Source organism: Mustela lutreola, chromosome 7 (assembly GCF_030435805.1).
Source record: "Mustela lutreola isolate mMusLut2 chromosome 7, mMusLut2.pri, whole genome shotgun sequence".
In the NCBI taxonomy this organism is placed as follows: Eukaryota; Metazoa; Chordata; class Mammalia; order Carnivora; family Mustelidae; genus Mustela; species Mustela lutreola.
In genome coordinates, this window is record NC_081296.1 from 122130251 (window position 1) to 122148314 (window position 18064).

General features: G+C 46.8%; 1 protein-coding gene across 3 annotated transcripts in view; it reads left to right on the top strand.

Annotated features, from left to right (window-relative positions):
• The first annotated feature begins 775 nt into the window (after nt 1-775).
• SMOC1 (SPARC related modular calcium binding 1) overlaps nt 776-18064 on the top strand; it is a 148575-nt gene continuing 131286 nt past the window's right edge. For all 3 annotated transcript variants that reach the window (XM_059182450.1, XM_059182451.1, XM_059182452.1), the window contains exon 1: nt 776-1137. In XM_059182450.1, the coding sequence (XP_059038433.1) occupies nt 889-1137 (249 nt within the window). In that variant the 5' untranslated portion in view covers nt 776-888. The remainder of the gene's footprint in view (nt 1138-18064) is intronic.

Here is an 18064-nt window from a genome sequence, read left to right on the forward strand (position 1 = left end):
CCCTTGGCCCTCCAGTCCAAGGCAGGGAGCCAGGATGCCCGGGTCCCAATCCTGGATTCCCACCCCCACCCCCTGCAGGGTTCCAGGTGGGCATTACCCCATAGCCACAGGGTCCCTCCCCAGCAGGTGGATAACTAGGACGTGCTTCACCTTATCTCCTAGCACTTCTCCCGTGGGAAATGCTTTAGGACTTGGGTTGTTATTCCCTGGAAGCTTCTTTACTAGAAGTGAACGCATGCACTCCCCACTCCCAAGGCCATTCACAGCCTGTCTGGCATGGGTCCCCCTTCTCAGTCGTGTTTGGTGTCGATGCGATGAGGAAACAGATTTCTTAACTCCATTGAGCCCTAGTATCCTCTTCAGAAAAATGGGGCTACAAATATTTTTCCTGCTTATTTTACAGGACTGTTGGGACAACTCGTGGAATTCTGTCGAAAATTACCCACGCTTAAGGAAGGCCTGATTTTTTAGCCGGGTGGGCGTTCCAGGAGTTAGGGCCGCTGGAGCTCTTCGAGGCTTCCTCAGACAGAAGGACCGCGAGAAAGTTCTTCTTCCTCCCAGGCTCTCCGGGAGCCCACTCCCGCTGAGCAAGCGGGTGTCTCTCCTCGGTGGGGTTGACCGCGAGCCGCCCCTCTGTCCGCTCTCCGATTGGCTTTCACCTGCCAGAGGGTCGGCTGCTACGGGCCCCTCGGCCTGTCAATCAGGGCCGCCCGGCTCCGCCCCGCCCCTCCCAGGGGTTTATAACGGGAATTCCCATGGCCTGGGCTCTGGCGTCCAACCTGCTGCAGCCGCGGCCCGGCCGATCCGAGCGAGCAAGCGAGCGAGCGAGCGAGCGAGCGCCGCGCGCAGAGCACACGCTCGCGCTCCAGCTCCCCTCCCTGGCGGTTCATGACCGCGCGCTCTGAGCGCAGCGCCGCCGCCCCCGCCGCCCCGCCGCCCGGCCGCAGCGAGGGCCCCCGAGGGAAGGAAGGCAGGAAGGCAGGCGCAGCCGTGAGCCCCGCGGAATCCGCGCCCCCCGCCCGCAGCCCGGCTGGCACCATGCTGCCCGCGCGCTGCGCCCGCCTGCTCACGCCCCACTTGCTGCTCGTGTTGGTGCAGCTGTCCCTAGTTCGCGGCCACCGCACCACGGGCCCCAGGGTAAGTGCGCCCCCGGCCGCGCGCCCACCTGCGGAGGGAGCCTGAGCTCGCCAGCCCCCATCCCTCGGGACGGGGGCGGGGGTGGGGGTGGGGGTGAAGGGGGAAGGGAGGTGTCAGACCTCGTCCCCCCCACCCCGCACCTACCGCCCGGTCCTCGTAGGCTTCTGGGCGAATAAAAATTTCTCCCGTTCTTCCCCCCTACCTCCCTCCTTTCTTGCAGTGCCGATCTGCCTCCCGCCTTCCCCCTCGAACTGTCACTGGGGTTTCTTTCCCTGTCTCTTCTCCTAGAGTATTTTGCTCCGAGCGGGTGCCTCCAGCGTCCGAAAAAGGCTCGCTCTCCGCTCGAGTGGGCTGCCCTGTGGTCTCACGCCGCGCCCGGTCCGGGTCCCGGAGCGACGGCGTTCTTGGCAAGCGGCGAGGGGGTGGGGGGCAGCTCTGCCTCCAGAGTTTTAGGTTACCTGAGAGCCACACAAGGACCTTGTGTTGTTGTTGTTTTAAAAAGTGATTGCTGCTCGTAAAACCCACGGCAGATAATTTTAATGCTCTCTCCTGCTGGGCACAGCCCCGGAGCAGGGGTGGAGGTGGGGGGCTGCGGAGAGGCGCTGCGCAGTGCTCAAGAGTCTCTTCCCCCTGACTTAGGGGCTGGGATGTTGAACTACTTGTTGAACCTTGGTCTGATTGGAGTTTCTGAACGATATGCGAACGTGCCAATTCTGTGCACAGGACAGGCTGTCCAGAGCGTTGTAAAATCTCCTGGAACTGAAGGCATTGTGTTCGTTGCTGGTCTAAATTATTGCTCCTCCCACCCCAATTGGTCTAAATGAAGGATTCCACTGCCTTAAAAAAAATGTGCTATTAAACCACCTGGTGGTTCATTTGACCGAACTTAATCCAGAGGATCTCTGGCCAAGAATCAGCTTATGTCAGGGCAGTCTCTCCGGATAGCTGCTTGCCTCGACTGGCAGCCTGAGAGTCCGTGTGAAGCAGCTGGAATCTTTGTGAAAACAAGGTCGGCTCCCTAAGCGCCGGGGGCTTTCCTGGGTATCTGCGGGCCTAGCCCCATTACCACCTGTTCAGACCGCAGGTTCTTTATTCGGAGCTCTTGCTCTAGGAGAGTCCTCTTTATAGCTGTCGTGTGTGGAGGAAAAGCCTTGCAAAGGCTGGCCAGCCTTCCCGACCGCCCAGATACTGGCTGCTGCTGACGTGGGAGCCCAGCTATCACTGGGAGATCAGATTTGCAGCCACTTAGGAAAGAAAAGTGTTTGTCCCCGTGTTGTGCCGGCCCTTGCTTTTATGACCAGATGTGCCACAAAAAGCAGTTAAGGTGCCGCAGATTAGATCCAGGGCGTGTCGTAAATCCTCGACAGCAGGCGTTCTAGAAGCTGGGGCAAGTGTGGGCTCCGGGAGGGACTTTTATGGATGCAGATGAGGATGCCTTTTAAATGAAGCTGCTTGGTTTGATATTAGGACTCCGCAGCTCTTAAACTCCGAGGTCAGGAGAGCCACAGCGTTCCCTCCAATAATTAGGAACAGTCAAGACAGAGATGCAGACCAGAGCACCCCGACTGAAATCTGGATGCCCGCCCACACGAGAGGCCCGGAGACAAATGGTGGGGGGCTCATTTGCTGCTGGGCATGTCTAGCATCTCAAGCCATATGGCTTTCCTTCTCTGCCTCCTGAAATTGGAGGAAGCAACTTTAGGGGAAGGCTAGAGGCTTTAGGGGAAAATCGGGACATTGGTTAGGTTTCCCTCTAGCTTCTTTAGTTTAATCATTTGATAGATCTGATGAAATAAAACAGGAGCTGTAAATAGGCTTGTGTGGATCTCAGCTGCATTCTCTCTTTCACACACACACACACACACACACACACACACACACACAATGAAAGTACCAAGGGAAAGCTGCTGTCTTGAGCATGTGCTTACTTGGGTGCATTTACAGGCTACAAGAAGAGCTGCCATTCAGGGACATGGGGGCTGGGCCGTTTCCATGACCACTTATGCATAGAACAACAAGGAAGGGGGTCTTGTTAGTGCCATTTTGCAAGTGAGACCCTGGGAAGCTAACTGGCTTGCTTGAAACACTCATGGTGCACATGTAGCTGTGAGACCCACGTCCCAGTTTATATGGATTTACAGGTGGTGTGCTCTCCCTGCCACCAAGCCGCGGCAGGGAGCGCTCATTCTATTAGTGGCGCTGTCCCTCTCACAGGAAGAGATGGCTCCTTGAGACAATACTGAACCTGGACGCATTAGGGGAGGCTGTAAGAAAGGGTTGATAATATTTTTTGGTGTCTGAATCGCTAAAGGGTGAGTTTGAGTTTCAGGCAATCCCCAAAGATTCCAGCTCTCTTCTGTGGCTTCTTGGTGGCCTGAGGAGTGTGGCTCTGGTGGCCAGTGGCCAGTGTCAGTGTCAGAGAAGCAGAAACATCTGGTTTGTTGCAGTATTCCCTTGGGCACCCTGGGTCTCTTCTGTTAATCTTTTGAGTGACAGAGGCTTAAGGATTGGCATCTTTTCCAGCTGGCTTTCTAGGAAACCGAGAGCATGCCCTTTTGGTTTAACTTTATCTGGCCCACTAATTGAGCTCCCCCGAGGCCTAGACCCCAATCCTCGCTCCCTTATTTGCTTCCTGCCTTCATAAAATTCCTAACATCTGTTTGACTCTGGAAACCCACAGCTATCAAGTATCAGATTGGAGGCTATTTTGTAGGAAGCACCTGATTTTTTGGTCTCCGAGCTCTGAGCAGCCACTTGGCTACCTGGGATGCTGGTCAAGGTCCTTTTAATTACTGAGGAGGCAGCCATTTCTTTAATTCTGTACAATTTACCAAAAATGTTTCAGGGAAGGGTGGGGTGGTGGAGGGGCTATCCCAGGCTGATGGAGTCTGGCTGACGGTCAGGCCAAGTCAACTGCCTGTCTTTGTCTAAAGCTATCTGCCCAGGAGCCGGGTAATGGCGGGAACTGACCCATCTTCTCTACTGGTGCATCCTCAGAGCTCAACACGGAGCCAGGTGCTGGGTGGGGAAGGACTGTGTTGTTGTTTATGGAAAAAATAAATTAAGGCAGACAACGCATGTTTAACAGCATTCTACGGGTTCCACTTTCTTAATGCTTTTTGCGACTGGAGGCCGGAAATAGATTTAAGAAATTTGAAAAGAGGCGAAAATGGGAAGGTCAAGAAGTCTGAGTAAGGAATTGGGTTTTTTGTTTTATGTCTGTTCTTTATTGGTTCTCTCTCCTCTTGCTGGCTGGGTTTGCCCTTCAAAACCCAGGTCCTGCACCACTCCCCAGGAGCTCTCCTGCAGAACACCCTTTGGGGGTGTTCTTTCTCCTTTGGGGAAGAATTGGTCACTCTTACCTTTGACCAGCTCCTGTATTTGGCTCACTTGCATTCTAACTTCAGCTGATCTTTCCACAATGAGCGTCTCGAGATCAGGCTAGCATCTCCCACCTTCTCTGCGCTAACGCTGGTGGCACATCATGTACAACCCTGTCTTGGGAAATGAACAAACTCACACCACCTTGAGGGCAGAATAGAGGGCTTATTTGTCCGTGTGCTGGGTTACACTGCAAAGCGTTCTTTGAATGTTTACTGAAATGGGTCAGAATCTGCAGTGATGTCCAAGCTAGACCCCTTGCTCTCATTTGAACCTGAAATTGGTTATTTCATAAATAATGTTCCCCCCACGTACAGGCTTTTGTTCTTTGTTTAAAAATTAGTATGTGTGGTGGTTATGGGAGGTGTGGGGGAGGTGGGACAGAATGAGCAAACTGGGATGGGGAACAGGTGTGAAACAGCTTCTAGACAGCTCTCTTTCTTTTGGCTAGTCTGCATCAGTGTCTAGACTGGGGTGGGTCCTTGAGTCTGTGTAGAAACTCTTCCTATTACCTGTGGGCCTGACAAGACCCTTCTTTTCCACCCCGGGAGATTTATCTGAAATGCTCTTCAGGTGTTATAGGCAAAGAACTTGGTTTAAACATTTTCATGGAACTGACATGTGAAATTTAGAGGAGCGAAACTGAGAAGGCCAAGAAGAGGAAATGATCATCTTAGAAGCTGTAGGAAATGCTATCAAATGGAAAACACTTGGATGTTATTTCATTTTCTCCCAAAGTTGAAATTCACATTTCTTATGGCCCAGCAATTACAGTCCTAAGTACATATGCCCAAGAGAAACTCATGTCCAGAAGGAGACCCATGCAACCATGTTCGTAATGCTGGAAGCCTGGAAAAAGCCCAAATACCTGCTAGTTGGAGGGCAGATTAGTTGATGTTTTCACACGGTGGAGGATCATACTAAGGCAAAACAAATGAGCAACACTGACATGCAAAAATATGGATAAATCTTTGTAATAGGATATTAAGTAAAAGAAATGTACTGGAAGACAGAGCATGGCATCTTACAAACTTAAAAAGAGCTAAAAATAAAGAAAGTATCTTCTAGGAATACATATAACTATAATAATGCTCTATGAGAAAAAAAGCAAAGTAATGTTAGAGGATTTAGGGCGAAGTTATGGGGGAGCAGATGGTTGGAACCACATGGTGGGGTAAACCATATGGTTAGTGTAAGTTAATGTCAATACTTTACCTTTTGGGGGAGGGAAGGATGGGTTGGAAAGTAGTTGTCCGTTAATAAAGATTAGTGGCTGATTAAATGAAAAATGAAAATGGGGCCTGGATAGACCCATGTTGAGTATCAGGAACCAAAGTTTATGATTAGTTCAATTCTTGGCACCCCATGCTCAGATAAATAAAAGTTCCCAGAGCAGGAACTCCTGTCTTGCCTCCTTCTGCTCCCCCTCTTCCAGATGTGCACGTGGTCCTACCTAAAATACCACGCTGCGGAGTGATTATTGGCTTTTGTTTCAGTTCTTGGCCGGTTCGACCCAGAGCAGGCCCAGGCCCTGGCATCAGTATCTACATCAGCTGGCCAAAGGGCTCATTTGTAAGGCTGAGTGGGCGGTGGGCTGTCTTCCCTCTCCCTTGCTCAGGGGGACCTATCCTGCACATCTGGGTCCCCTGCCCTGCAGAGTAGAAAAGTTCACTAGCTGATGCTTGGGTCATAAGACTTACTAGCCTGTTGGGGGTGGGCTGGGGGAGGGAGAACGGAGTACATCTGGTGTGATGCCTTTCTTCATCCTGGCCTCCTCCCTCACCACCCTGGCAGAGCCTGGGGGAAGGGAGCATGGCCTTCCTTAGCAGGTACAGGGCACCCTTTCTCTCCCAACCACATAGAGATCTATTGTTTAAGCAGCCAAGTTCCTGGCATCGCTGGTGGTGGAGGTGGTGGGGGAGAATGTCTGTGAGGAGGCCCCCCCCTTCCCCGTTTGTCACCGCAGAGCTGTTTGGGAGAGGACAAGGGTTGAGTTGCGGATGAGAAATCGATCGGAGCTGTTTGTGAGGCCTGCCAAACAGGGTTAGCATTGTACATATGTGCTCTGCACACATCCAGAGTTACTGAGGGGATAGAGAATTGGATCTCCAAGAACATTCCCAACAGCGCCATAAAGACCCCCAAAGCAACATGGGTCATTATAGCTATTAATTGGATTTCATTTTGCATCTGACATCATTCTAAACTCAATTGCTAGATCACAAAATAATCTTACCTTTGGCAGAAATCTAAGCTTGTTAGGTGTGGAGCCCTGCGCACTTCCCAGACATTGATTTCAGCCTCCTTCTTTTGGGAGCCAGGGTTGGGCAGCCTCTGCCGAGCGAGGGGAAAAGGTACTTAGGAGAGCTGGAATTCCAGGACAGCCCCCCCGCCCCGACCCCCCAGCTGGGAGGACCACACTGAGCGAGGTTCCAGGAGACAATGTGGCAGATGCTTTGAAACCTGACAGATACTCTACAGATGTGAGCAGCTCTGCCTTTCCTCTTTAATATCCGTTTCACAGGGCAGCGTCGATCTGGTTCAGATAAGGACTGAATGCTCTTCTCCTTCCTTTTTTATTTTAAAGTATTGATGGTGGAAGAAAACTGGACCTACTTCCCAGCATAGTTCATTTTTAGGACCAGATAAGCATCTCTAGGACACTGCTGGGAGTTTTAGGTATTTTGGTTGGGTGTTTAGTGTGTATGTGTTCCTGGAGAACCCGGCAAAGCCAGGAAAAGGACACGGAAGTAGATCATAAGAATGAGGGTGAGGTGGAGAGAGTTGCCAAAGCCCACGGACCGCTCCCTGCTCCTCGGGTGCCCAGAGCCACTGACCAGGTGGAACACAGGGCTTCACTTTGTCCACAGCATTGTCCGCTGGACCTTTTTTGGGGATGGTAATATTCTACATTGGCACTGTCTGATGGTAAACACATATGACTATTGAAGTTTTAAATGTGCTTAGCACAACCGAGGAACTGAATTTTTAATTAATTTGATTTCACTTAATTTAAATGTTAATGTTAAAATAGTCACATATAGCTAGGGGCTATCACACAGCCGTGTGCCCAGCCCTACCCCGTGGCAGATGCCTCCACCATGTGCCCCAGACTGTAGCCATGCTAAACCACATCACATTTCCTAACCTGTCTTTTCCTTCCCATCTCTGTCTCTCAAAATTCTGCCTGTCATTTGGATGGCTCCACACAGTCTCCCCAGACTTGCCCCAAGCAGAGTTCTCTCTGCACCCTGGGCTTTGCTCACCCTGGCGTCAGTGCATGTCTCATCTGCCCGGTGTCGCAGCCGACCATACGTAGGAAGGTGCTGGGGCAGCCTCAGCACAGGCTCTGGAGAGAGACAGACCCAGGTTTGACTCTGGCTTGGCTTCTGTGGTCCTGGGCTAGTAATTTAACTTCACGGACCCTCAGTTCCCTAATTTGTCCAATAGAGGTCATAAGCCTCTATGTCCAGGGTGGTGGGGAGGATGCACCTGGGATGTCTTAGCTTCCCATTCCTGCCATAGCCATTGACTTAAGTACCACAACCATTGGCTTAAAGAACACTCATTTCTGGAGATTGGAAGTCTGACACGGTGTCCATGGGTTAAAACATCAGCAGGGCTCAGTAGGGGAGAATCCATTTTATTGCCTTTTCCTGCTTCTAGAAACTGCCTACCTTCCTTGGTTGGTAGTCCCCTTCCACCTTCAAATCCAGCAGAAGCTGGTTAAGTCTTTTTCATGCTGCCATCTCTCTGGTTCCAGCTCTCCTGCTGCCCACCTTCTCCCTAAGGACTCTTGTGATTGATGAGCTCAGATGTTCTCCTTATCTTATGGTTAGCTGATCCATGGTTAGCAATCCTATGGTTAGCAATCTTGATTCCTCCTTGCCATGTAACATAGCATTATTAGGATTAGGACATGGGCATCTTTGAAGGGCCATTGTTCTGCTTACCATATTCACTAAGGGTCGAATATAGTGCCTGGCTCATAGAGGGTGCTTGATAAACAGGGGCCATTATAATGACCCACATCTATTAGTTTCTTTCCTTTCAGAGTGGGAGTCTCCTAATGGTGGAAATATTTAATTTTCTTTATAGACTTATCCTGGCCAAGAACAGGTGCTTAGTAAATGTTCACTGAACAATAGAATTTTTGAAACATAGATTGTTTCCTCCCTTATAAAGATATATTGAACAGTAAAAAAAAAAAAAAAGTTAACTGCAAATAAGAATATATGATCCTATTTTCTCAAAGCAAAAAAATCTGGTTTATGTACAGAAAAATGGGGTGGGTTATAAGTCATGTCATTAATGGTAATCAGCATGGGTGTTCCACCTCTATGGGATGTGTTTTAGTAAATATTCAACTAATTTTATGATGAGCATTTTTAAATCTTAGAGGACAATAATAAAGATTAAAATACACGTGATTTAGGGGCTCTTGGGTGGCTCAGTGGGTTAAGCCTCTGCCTTCGGCTCAGGTCATGATCTCAGGGTCCTGGGATCAAGCCCCATATTGGACTCTGCTCAGCGGGGAGCCCCCACCCTCTCTGCCTGCCTTTCTGCCTGCTTGGATCTCTGTCTGTCAAATAAATAAATAAAATCTTAAAACACACACATACACACACACACACATGTGATTTAAAAAAAAAGTTCCAAACCTGTCTGAATCCAGCCTGAATACCCTTGGATTCTGTCTACCTCTGACAGTTAGCCTGTCTCATGTTAGGCTGGGTTTCAGGTTTAGTAACTGTTAGCACCAGGCCTCCTACTCATTTCCAGCGTGCTTTGAACTTAGTTTGCTTTGAACTTTTAAAAAAGATTTTATTTATTTATTTAATGGAGAGAGAGAGAGCACAAGCAGGGAAAGCAACAGGCAGGGCGAGAGGGAGAAGCAGGCTTCCCATGCAGCAGGGAGCCCGATGTGGTGCCCGATCCCAGAACCCTGGGATCATGACCTGAGCGGAAGGCACTCGGTCAACTGACTGAGGCACACAGGCTCCCCAAACTCAGTTTGCCTTAAAGGAGAGTTTCCAATTAACCTTAGCAGGATATAAATGTAAAAATGTACTTATTGCTGCTGGTGGAAATATAAATTAGCACGATCACTTTGTAGGATTGACTTTTACTTTCACTCTGCTATATGCCCTAGAGAAATGTGCTTAAATATGTGCCAAGACACATGTTTAAGGATGCTCATAGCAGCATTTTTTGGTAGCAAAACTGTAAACCACCTATGTGCCCATCAGCAGGTGACTAGAAATATGAATTATGGCATATACAAAAGTGGAATACTACACAGCACCAAAAATGGCTAATCTAAAGCTATACCCATTATTATGGAGGAATTTCATTGTCAGAAAGTTGAGTGAAAGAAGGCAAAATGTACAAAAACACATACATTATGCCATTTATATAAAGGTTGAAAGCATGCAAGAGCAATGATTGTTTAGGAATGCCTGCATACGTAAAGAGTGCATGAGAAAATGAAGGGTAATGATAACTCTGAACCTCAGGTTAGTGGTTAATTAGGTGAGAGGGCAGGAAGGCCAGTGACAAGCTGGAGGGGACACAGAAGGTTTGCCTTGAATTGGTAATGTTTTATGTTTTTAAAGCAGGAGCATTTTTAAATTGTATTTTGTATGCACTACATAATAGATCATACAGTTTTCCGGAAAAGATAAAAATGGATTTGGGTAGGGGTGCCTGGGTGGCTCAGTGGGTTAAGCCTCTGCCTTCAGCTCAAGTCATGATCTCAGGGTCCCGGGATCAAGCCCTGCATCAGACTCTCTGCTTGGCGGGGAGCCTGCTTCCTCCTCTCTCTCTCTGCCTGCCTCTCTGCCTACTTGTGATCTTTCTCTGTGTTAAGTAAATAGAATCTTAAAAAAAATGGACTTGAATATATCACAACAGAGTTTTAAGAGCAAGCAATAAAAGTGATGCTTCTTTGAGGGGTCTGTACTGTTGATCACACTTTTCCTTTCCCCAGAAGGACACGTTCAGGGACATTTAGCCAAACATATGGCCTCCCCGCTTCCTTGCATTGCTGGCCACGTCTCTCCTGCCCTCCTGAGGCCCTGAGGCCATGCCTCCCCCCAGCTCAGGGCCAGGTGCAGGTATGGTACCGTCTCCCACATCTGCCTGGCAGTGCTGGGGCTCCTCTCTGCTCTCCTGGGCCTCTGCTTTTCTCCCTGTATTTGCTCTTGTTGCATGATTAGGAATGAGCTTGATTTATTGATCATTAATTTAGGGTTGTCAGAACTGGCAAATAAAAATACTACTATAAGATCGCCTAAATTGTAAATCGCATACATTTGAAGGATGTAAGTGAATAACATAATGTAGAAGAATGTAAATTACAGAAATTTGAATTCAGATAAATAACATGGTCTTAGTGTAAATATGGCCTAAATAAAAACTTGTTTGTCATTTATCTAAAATTATTTGTTAATCATCTGAAATTCAAATTTAACTGGGTGTCTTGTATTGTATCTGGCCATCCTATGTTAGCTCTTTTTCTTTTAGGAATCATCTATCCAGGTTTTTTGTCAATTTGTAAAGTAAGTGTGCTAGTTTTTTCTCCCTGGCTCACTGGCTGACTTGGAGGACTTTTTTGTTTGTTTGTTTGTTTGTTTTAATACTAAGGATATTAATCTGTTTTTTCTGTCATGTCTGGCAGGTGCCTTTCATTATAAAAAGACAATGGCCTCAGTCTAGTAAATTTTACATCTGTATGTAGTTAATACGTTATTATGGTTTCTCTCTTCAGTAACAGGGTGAGAAAGGTCTCCCCCTGCTAAGATGGTAGAAATTAAGGTGAATACATTTCTAAAGTTGCACAAGCTGGGTGACATATATCACACCGGCCATCCATTTCATGTTTGATGGGAATTTGTATAGTATTTTCTGTGAACTGAACTTCTTAATGTAACCCCATTGAATGAGTACTTGCCCTGTATTTAAGAAATTCCTGATAATATTTGGAAAGAAGATGTGTCAACTGAAAAATATTCCATTAAAGGTAATTACTTGGGGAGATTTATATAAAAAGTGTCACTTTGGGTAAGCAGGCTATCCTGGAAGAGATACTAGGACTTTGGCAAAGAATGTAGACTCTCCTTCATCTTTGGCTCTCTTCCATTAATCGAAAAAAACTTCCTTATTATGAAAACTTCCAAATACACACACAAAAAGAGAGAGTGGTGTAACAGATTTCCATGGAACCCTTGCACAGCTTCAATAATGGACAACTCCTGGCCAATCTCACTCCTTCCACCCATCCCCCAGGCCCCTGTTCAGATTATTTTGCAAGTCCAGACATTATATTTTATCATCTGTAAATATTTTCAAATATATCTCTAAAAGATAAAGACATTAAAAGAAACCTAACCACAATACCATATCACAACCAAGGAATACTGGTAAGTGCTTAATACAGGTATTTTGAAAGTTGGCATTCAGCCAGTTGGCTTTTATGAAAGATCTACAGTAGAACCAGTGTTTGCTACCCGACAGACATCCCAGGAGGAGTTTTGCCTTTACAAAAGGAGGGCAAAAAGCAAAAATCACATTCAGTGTTCACTCTGAAGTGAGCCCTTATGGGGCTGGGGGTGCAGCTCCTTCCCTAGGAACCACACTCAGCAGCATCTCAGCCTCAAGCCACCAGACCTTTGAGCTGTGTCTGTGAGCATCTCGCTTTCTCTTGATTTATTTTGTGCACCCATTAGCAAGCTGTGTCCTAAGGTATCAGAAAAGCCCACGAGGTTATATTTTGCACCTGGGAGTGCTAAAAAAATGCTTCCATATAAATTCATGGTAATTGCTTCTTCACTTTGTGCCTTTTCTGCTGATGAGATGTTTCATAGGACGGCTGTACTTTCAGACAACAGGGGATACCTCTATAATATAATGCAATCAACATTCAGATCTCCCTGATTATCTCTTAGATGTGGTTTTATGTGAGTTTGAAACAAGACCCAAATAAGGTCCACATATTGGTTAATCTGTATCTTAAATCTCTTTGAGTCTATGAATTTCCCCTCCACCTCCTTTTTACTTAGTGATTTATTTTTGAATAAACAGGTGGTTCTAGGGTTTTCTGCACTAGGTGTTATTGACTACATTCCTGTAACGTTGTGTACCACATTCCTCTGCCCTTCATATTTCTTGTAAAATGAGAGGTGGATCTAGAGACTTGATCAGATACAGATTTCATGTATATATATATATTTCCATTTATTTATTTGACAGAGAGAGCACAAGGAGGGGGAGTGGCAGTTAGAGAGAGAGGGAGAAGCAGGGTCCCTGCTGAGCAGGGAGCCCAGCACGGAGCTCGATTCTAGGACCTTGAGATCATGACCTGAACCAAAGGCACATGCTTAACGGACTGAGCCACTCCCGTGCCCCTAGATACAATATTTTCTTGGCAAGTATATTTCGTGGGATTCGGTCTGTTCTTCCACCAGGAGGCATGTAACATCTGTGCTATCAGCATCATTTGGGGATCCATTCGTTTTCTAGGAGTTGTCAATGATTTTTAAAAAATAATTTATTTGAGAGAGAGTGCACACTCAAGAAAGAGCACGAGTGAGGGGAGGGGTGGAGGGAGAGGCAGACTGCCCGCTGAGCTGGGAGTGCATCATGGGGCTCAGTCCCTGAACCTCAAGATTGTGACCTGAGCCGAGGGCAGACACTTAACAGGCTGAGCCACGCAGGCGCCCCTGTCAGTGATTTTTAAACAAGTAACAGGTTAAACTGAAAAGAGCTTCTACGCTTTGTGTGGCATTGCCATCTTTCTCGTCTCTGGTGTTTCCTCCAGAGGGCTTAGTTGCCAATGTTCTCTTTTCAGCAATGGCTTCCTGAGGGGGAGGCTGTGTGTGACTGCAGAGCTCTGAGAGGGAGACATGCTCCAAGTTCTTGGTGGGTGGCTGAGGAAGGAGGATCTCCTTGATTTCTGGGGGAAGCAGTAAGAACGTGAGCTGGTTTTACTCTCAAGTGCTAACCAAAAGGCCTCTAAAGTGTAATTGTAGATCGGCTTTGAGTGTGATCTTTGGTATGTACACATCAATTTATATCATGAGAGCAGAGACCACGTTTTGAACTGGCTTAGCCAATGAAGATACAAGGTGGGTTTCAGGTTTGGTTGGACTCAGCATCTTATTAATGCCATCAACAGTTTCCCTCTGCCTCTGTTTGTGTGGTCTTTATGTTTCTCCCTTTCTGCCTTTTGTGTTGTGTGTTTAATTTCAAGCCTAGCTTTTCATGGTGGTAGGGTTGTTGCAATGATTCCATACTTCTCATACCAACATCTTACTTTCTAGAATACAGAAGAGAGGTGACTTGAAGTTGTCTTTTCAGAGAAGCGACAACCTTCATTCCTAGATGATGTCAGAAAACTTTGGCATTTAGCTCATTGATCTAAACTGGATCAAATGCCCATTCTTTGGGCCAATCCCTTGGCCAGGAGAGTGCCATGCTGTGAGTGACTTAGGTCTGGATGCCTTAGGATGGTCACTGTGGCAGGGTTGGAGACAGGGTACCCATTTCTGGAGCTGTGGGTCAGGTGGTTCCTCCTCCCTCTGCTGACTGCATGGCCACACATGGTGGGGGAGAGAAAGGGAGAGGGTCTCCTCCTCTGTGTTTTGGGATTTGCAGTGTCTGTTTTGGGATTTGGAGCATCGTTTTTTTTTTTTGTTTGTTTGTTTGTTTTTGTTTTTGTTTTTGTTTTGTTGTTGTTTTAAATCAGTAGAGTGGTGGGGTAGGCTGTGTGGTAAGAAGTGTGCTGGACACTGATGGTCACAGTCTGGTGAAGAGGGAGCTCTCCTGTTACTGTGTGATCAGTTCCCTCCTGTACTAAAGGGAGAACAGATGACCTCCAAGGTTACTATCGGTGCAGATGTTCTGAGATTAAGAGCTGATGGGAAAAAAGGAACATGGGAAAAATTTGTACCCTTTCCAGGCAGAATAAATAAGCCAAATGAGGATGATTCCAGAAGGTCCCCCAAATGAGATAAGCATGAGGCATTATCCCACAGTGGGAAGCAATCTCAGGGACGTCTTCCTTGTATGCATGAGGTCAGATCTGTCTTCACTCCACCCAGTCAGGATCCAGAGCCCTGCCTCCTTGCTCTGTCTGTGACTTTCACATTTAAAGGTGCCCTGGAGAACTTTGGGAAAGGGGTAAAAGTCCTGCCAAGGGGAGGAACTAGCTTGAATTCTAGTAGAGGATCATATTTCTGAGTTGCTTTTGGCCAATTCACCAGTTTCCATGTGGCCCCAAAGTCAGGCCTTGTGGAATCCTGACCCTCCACGACACCTGACTACTGGTATTCTTTTACCTTCTGTTTCATAGGGTTCTGGTTTCTCAATCCCTAAAAGAGGTGAATTCCTGGTTTCTGCAAATGCTGAAAGCTTTCAGGTGGGAACGTGCAACAGAGCAGACACAACAAGTAGCCAGTGATACAGTTGGAAGTAGTAAAGGCTGATCTTGTCAGACGCTTAATGCTTGTTCATAGCAAGGCAGTGAGCGCAGATGTTCACAGAGTCAGATGACGAATGGTCTGGAGCACAGGGTGCATGTTTTATGGTTGGCGCAATCTTTTCCTGGAAGGCCTTTTAAAAAATCAATACCCAATTGGAGGGTTGAAGCAGAAACCCTTTGTATTTGTTGAAGAGGGTTTGAAAGTGTCCAGGACACTTGGATGGACACATTCTCCCTGCCTCCCTGGAAGTGACTTCAGAAAACCCGAGGGCAGGTCCAGGCCTGCGCTGGACCAGGCATTCTGAAGGCAGAGGCCGAATAGAGAAGTGGATGCTTCGTTTCTGTCTGTCTTGACTTCTCTTTGGCTTTGAGGGTCACGTACCCTCTCATGTACCTTCTCCCCATCCACGGAGAGGCCTAGAAAAAGATAGCACCCACTGCTGATCTCGGTTTCTAGCTTTTCTTTCCTGAAAGCCACAGCTACCTTGAGAATGAAATCCAGCTCCCCTGTATCATTGCTAGGAGGTGAGAGAGGTCAGAGCCAGAGCCATCTGACAAACTGTTTGCTTTCTTGCCCCTCCGGAACGCAGTGTGGCGTAGTGCTTTGGGACCAACGAGACCTGGGTTGAGTTCTAGTTCTAGTGCTTCCTCACCACGTGCTCCTGGGCAGATGGACTCTGAGTTTCCCCCTATCATCTGCAAATGGAAGATTTTATTTACCTCATTGGGTCACTGCAGAGCTTAAATGAAATAACATCAGGATGCTCAGTAAATGTTAACTACTCATACAAATAACGGATATAACAGGAAAACCTGAGAGATTCCTAGAAGAACCCGAAGTTCTTTTGTTTCCCTTAGTTTTCCTCCTTGGAATTAAGGCTATAAAGCCCATCAGTATGTGGAAGATTTTTAATGTGTTGTTCTGTTACCTATTACTTAAAATGAAGCTAGTTCCTGTGTGTGTGCTCAATCACATTCCTCCCCTTTCCCAACCAGATCCAGGTCAGGACGACTCTCTTAAATGGAGGAAAGATGTTCTTCAGTGTGATCTTCCTCCATTTGCTGTTTGACCATGTCTTCTCCAGGCAACACTCTGCTTCCTGAAATCTTCCTTCACTTTCTCTTTCCCAGGATGAGAGTTTGTCTTCCTGAGTTTAGCATCTGAAGGAAGCTTGAGTGAGCCTTCTCACCTTCGCTTTTTCCTCTAAGACGGTGGGAAGCAGTCTTGCTTTTAGGAGGCAACCAGAGGGCCATGTGACTCCATGCTGATATGCCTCCTCCTAACTTCTGGGCTCAGGGGTCAGGTGACTGCCCAGTATGTTCCCAGATCAGGTCACCAGGCCACTGCCCCCAGGAGGCGGGAGGAACAGTGCCTGAATCTCTGGTGCTCCTCCCCCTCCGATCAGCCTTCCCTTGGCCTTGTTTGGAAAGCCCATCCCAGCAGGTCCTGTGGGTGGGCCCAAACCCAATCTTCTAAGCTGCTTTTAGAACCACATTTCAGAAAGGAAAACTCCTGGCTCTTAGCATGGCTTCCTGAGGGATAGTTCTAGATAGGGTGACTTAGGCAACCGTATCCACATCTTCTTCCTTCCAGGTAGTTTACATTGGTAAATTTGGACCATTGACGTTTAAAGTGATTACTGGTGTAGTTGGATCCATTTCAGTCATATTTGTGTAGTTTTCTATTCCTTGTTCATATTCTTGGTTCCTATGCTTGTCTTCCACTTTTTCCCCATCTTCATGCTTGTAACTGAGCATTCTATGGAACTCAATTTCACTCCTTTCTTAGCGTATCAATCATACTTCTTTTTTTTTTTTTTTAAAGATTTTATTTATTTATTTGACAGAGAGAAATCACAAGTACACTGAGAGGCAGGCAGAGAGAGAGAGAAGGAAGCAGGCTCCCTGCTGAGCAGAGAGCCCGATGCGGGACTTGATCCCAGGACCCTGAGATCATGACCTGAGCCGAAGGCAGCGGCCTAACCCACTGAGCCACCCAGGCGCCCCTCAATCATACTTCTTTTTAAAAACTTTTTTTTAGTAATTGTCTTAGAATTTGCAATATACATTTACAATGAATTCAACTTCACTTTCTTTTTTTAAGAAAGCCTCTTTACTTATTGATTTTTAAAATTCCAGTATAATTAACATGCGGTATTATATTAGTTTCAGATGTACAACATAATGGTTCAACAATTCTTTACATTACTTAGTGCTCACCATGGTAACTGTAGTCCCCATCCATCACCAAACAACCTTATTACAAAAGTATTGATTATATTCTCTATGTTGTACTTTTCCATTTCTGTGACTTATTTATTTTGTAACTGGAAGTTTGTCCCTCTTAATCCATCTTATCCAAACCCCCTACCTGCCTCCCTGCTCTGTTAACTATCAGTTTTTTAAATTAATTTTTAAAATTTTTATTAATATAAAATGTATTATTAGTCCCAGGGGTACAGGTCTGTGACTTGCTATGTTTACATACTTCACAGCACTCACCATAGCACATACCCTCCCCAATGTCCATAACCGAACCACTCTCTCCCTAGCCTCCTCCCCCCAGCAACCCTCAGTTTGTTTTGTGAGATTAAGAGTCTCTTATGGGGGCACCTGGGTGGCTCAGTGGGTTAAGCCGCTGCCTTCGGCTCAGGTCATGATCTCAGGGTCCTGGGATCGAGTCCCGCATCGGGCTCTCTGCTCAGCGGGGAGCCCGTTTCCCTTCCTCTCTCTCTGCCTGCCTCTCTGCTTACTTGTGATCTCTCTCTGTCAAATAAATAAATTAAAAAAAAAAAAAAGAGTCTCTTATGGTTTGTCTCCTTCCCGATATCATCTTGTTTCATTTTTTCCTTCCATGTTGCCTCTCAAATTCCTCATATCAGGTATATCATATGATAATTGTCTTTCTCTGATTGACTTATTTCGCTCAGCATAATACCCTCTAGTTCCATCCACATTGTTGCAAATTGCAGAATTTCAGTATTCCATTGTGTGTGTGTGTGTGTGTGTGTGTATACACCACATCTTCTTCATCCATTCATCTGTTGATGGACATCTGGCTTCTTT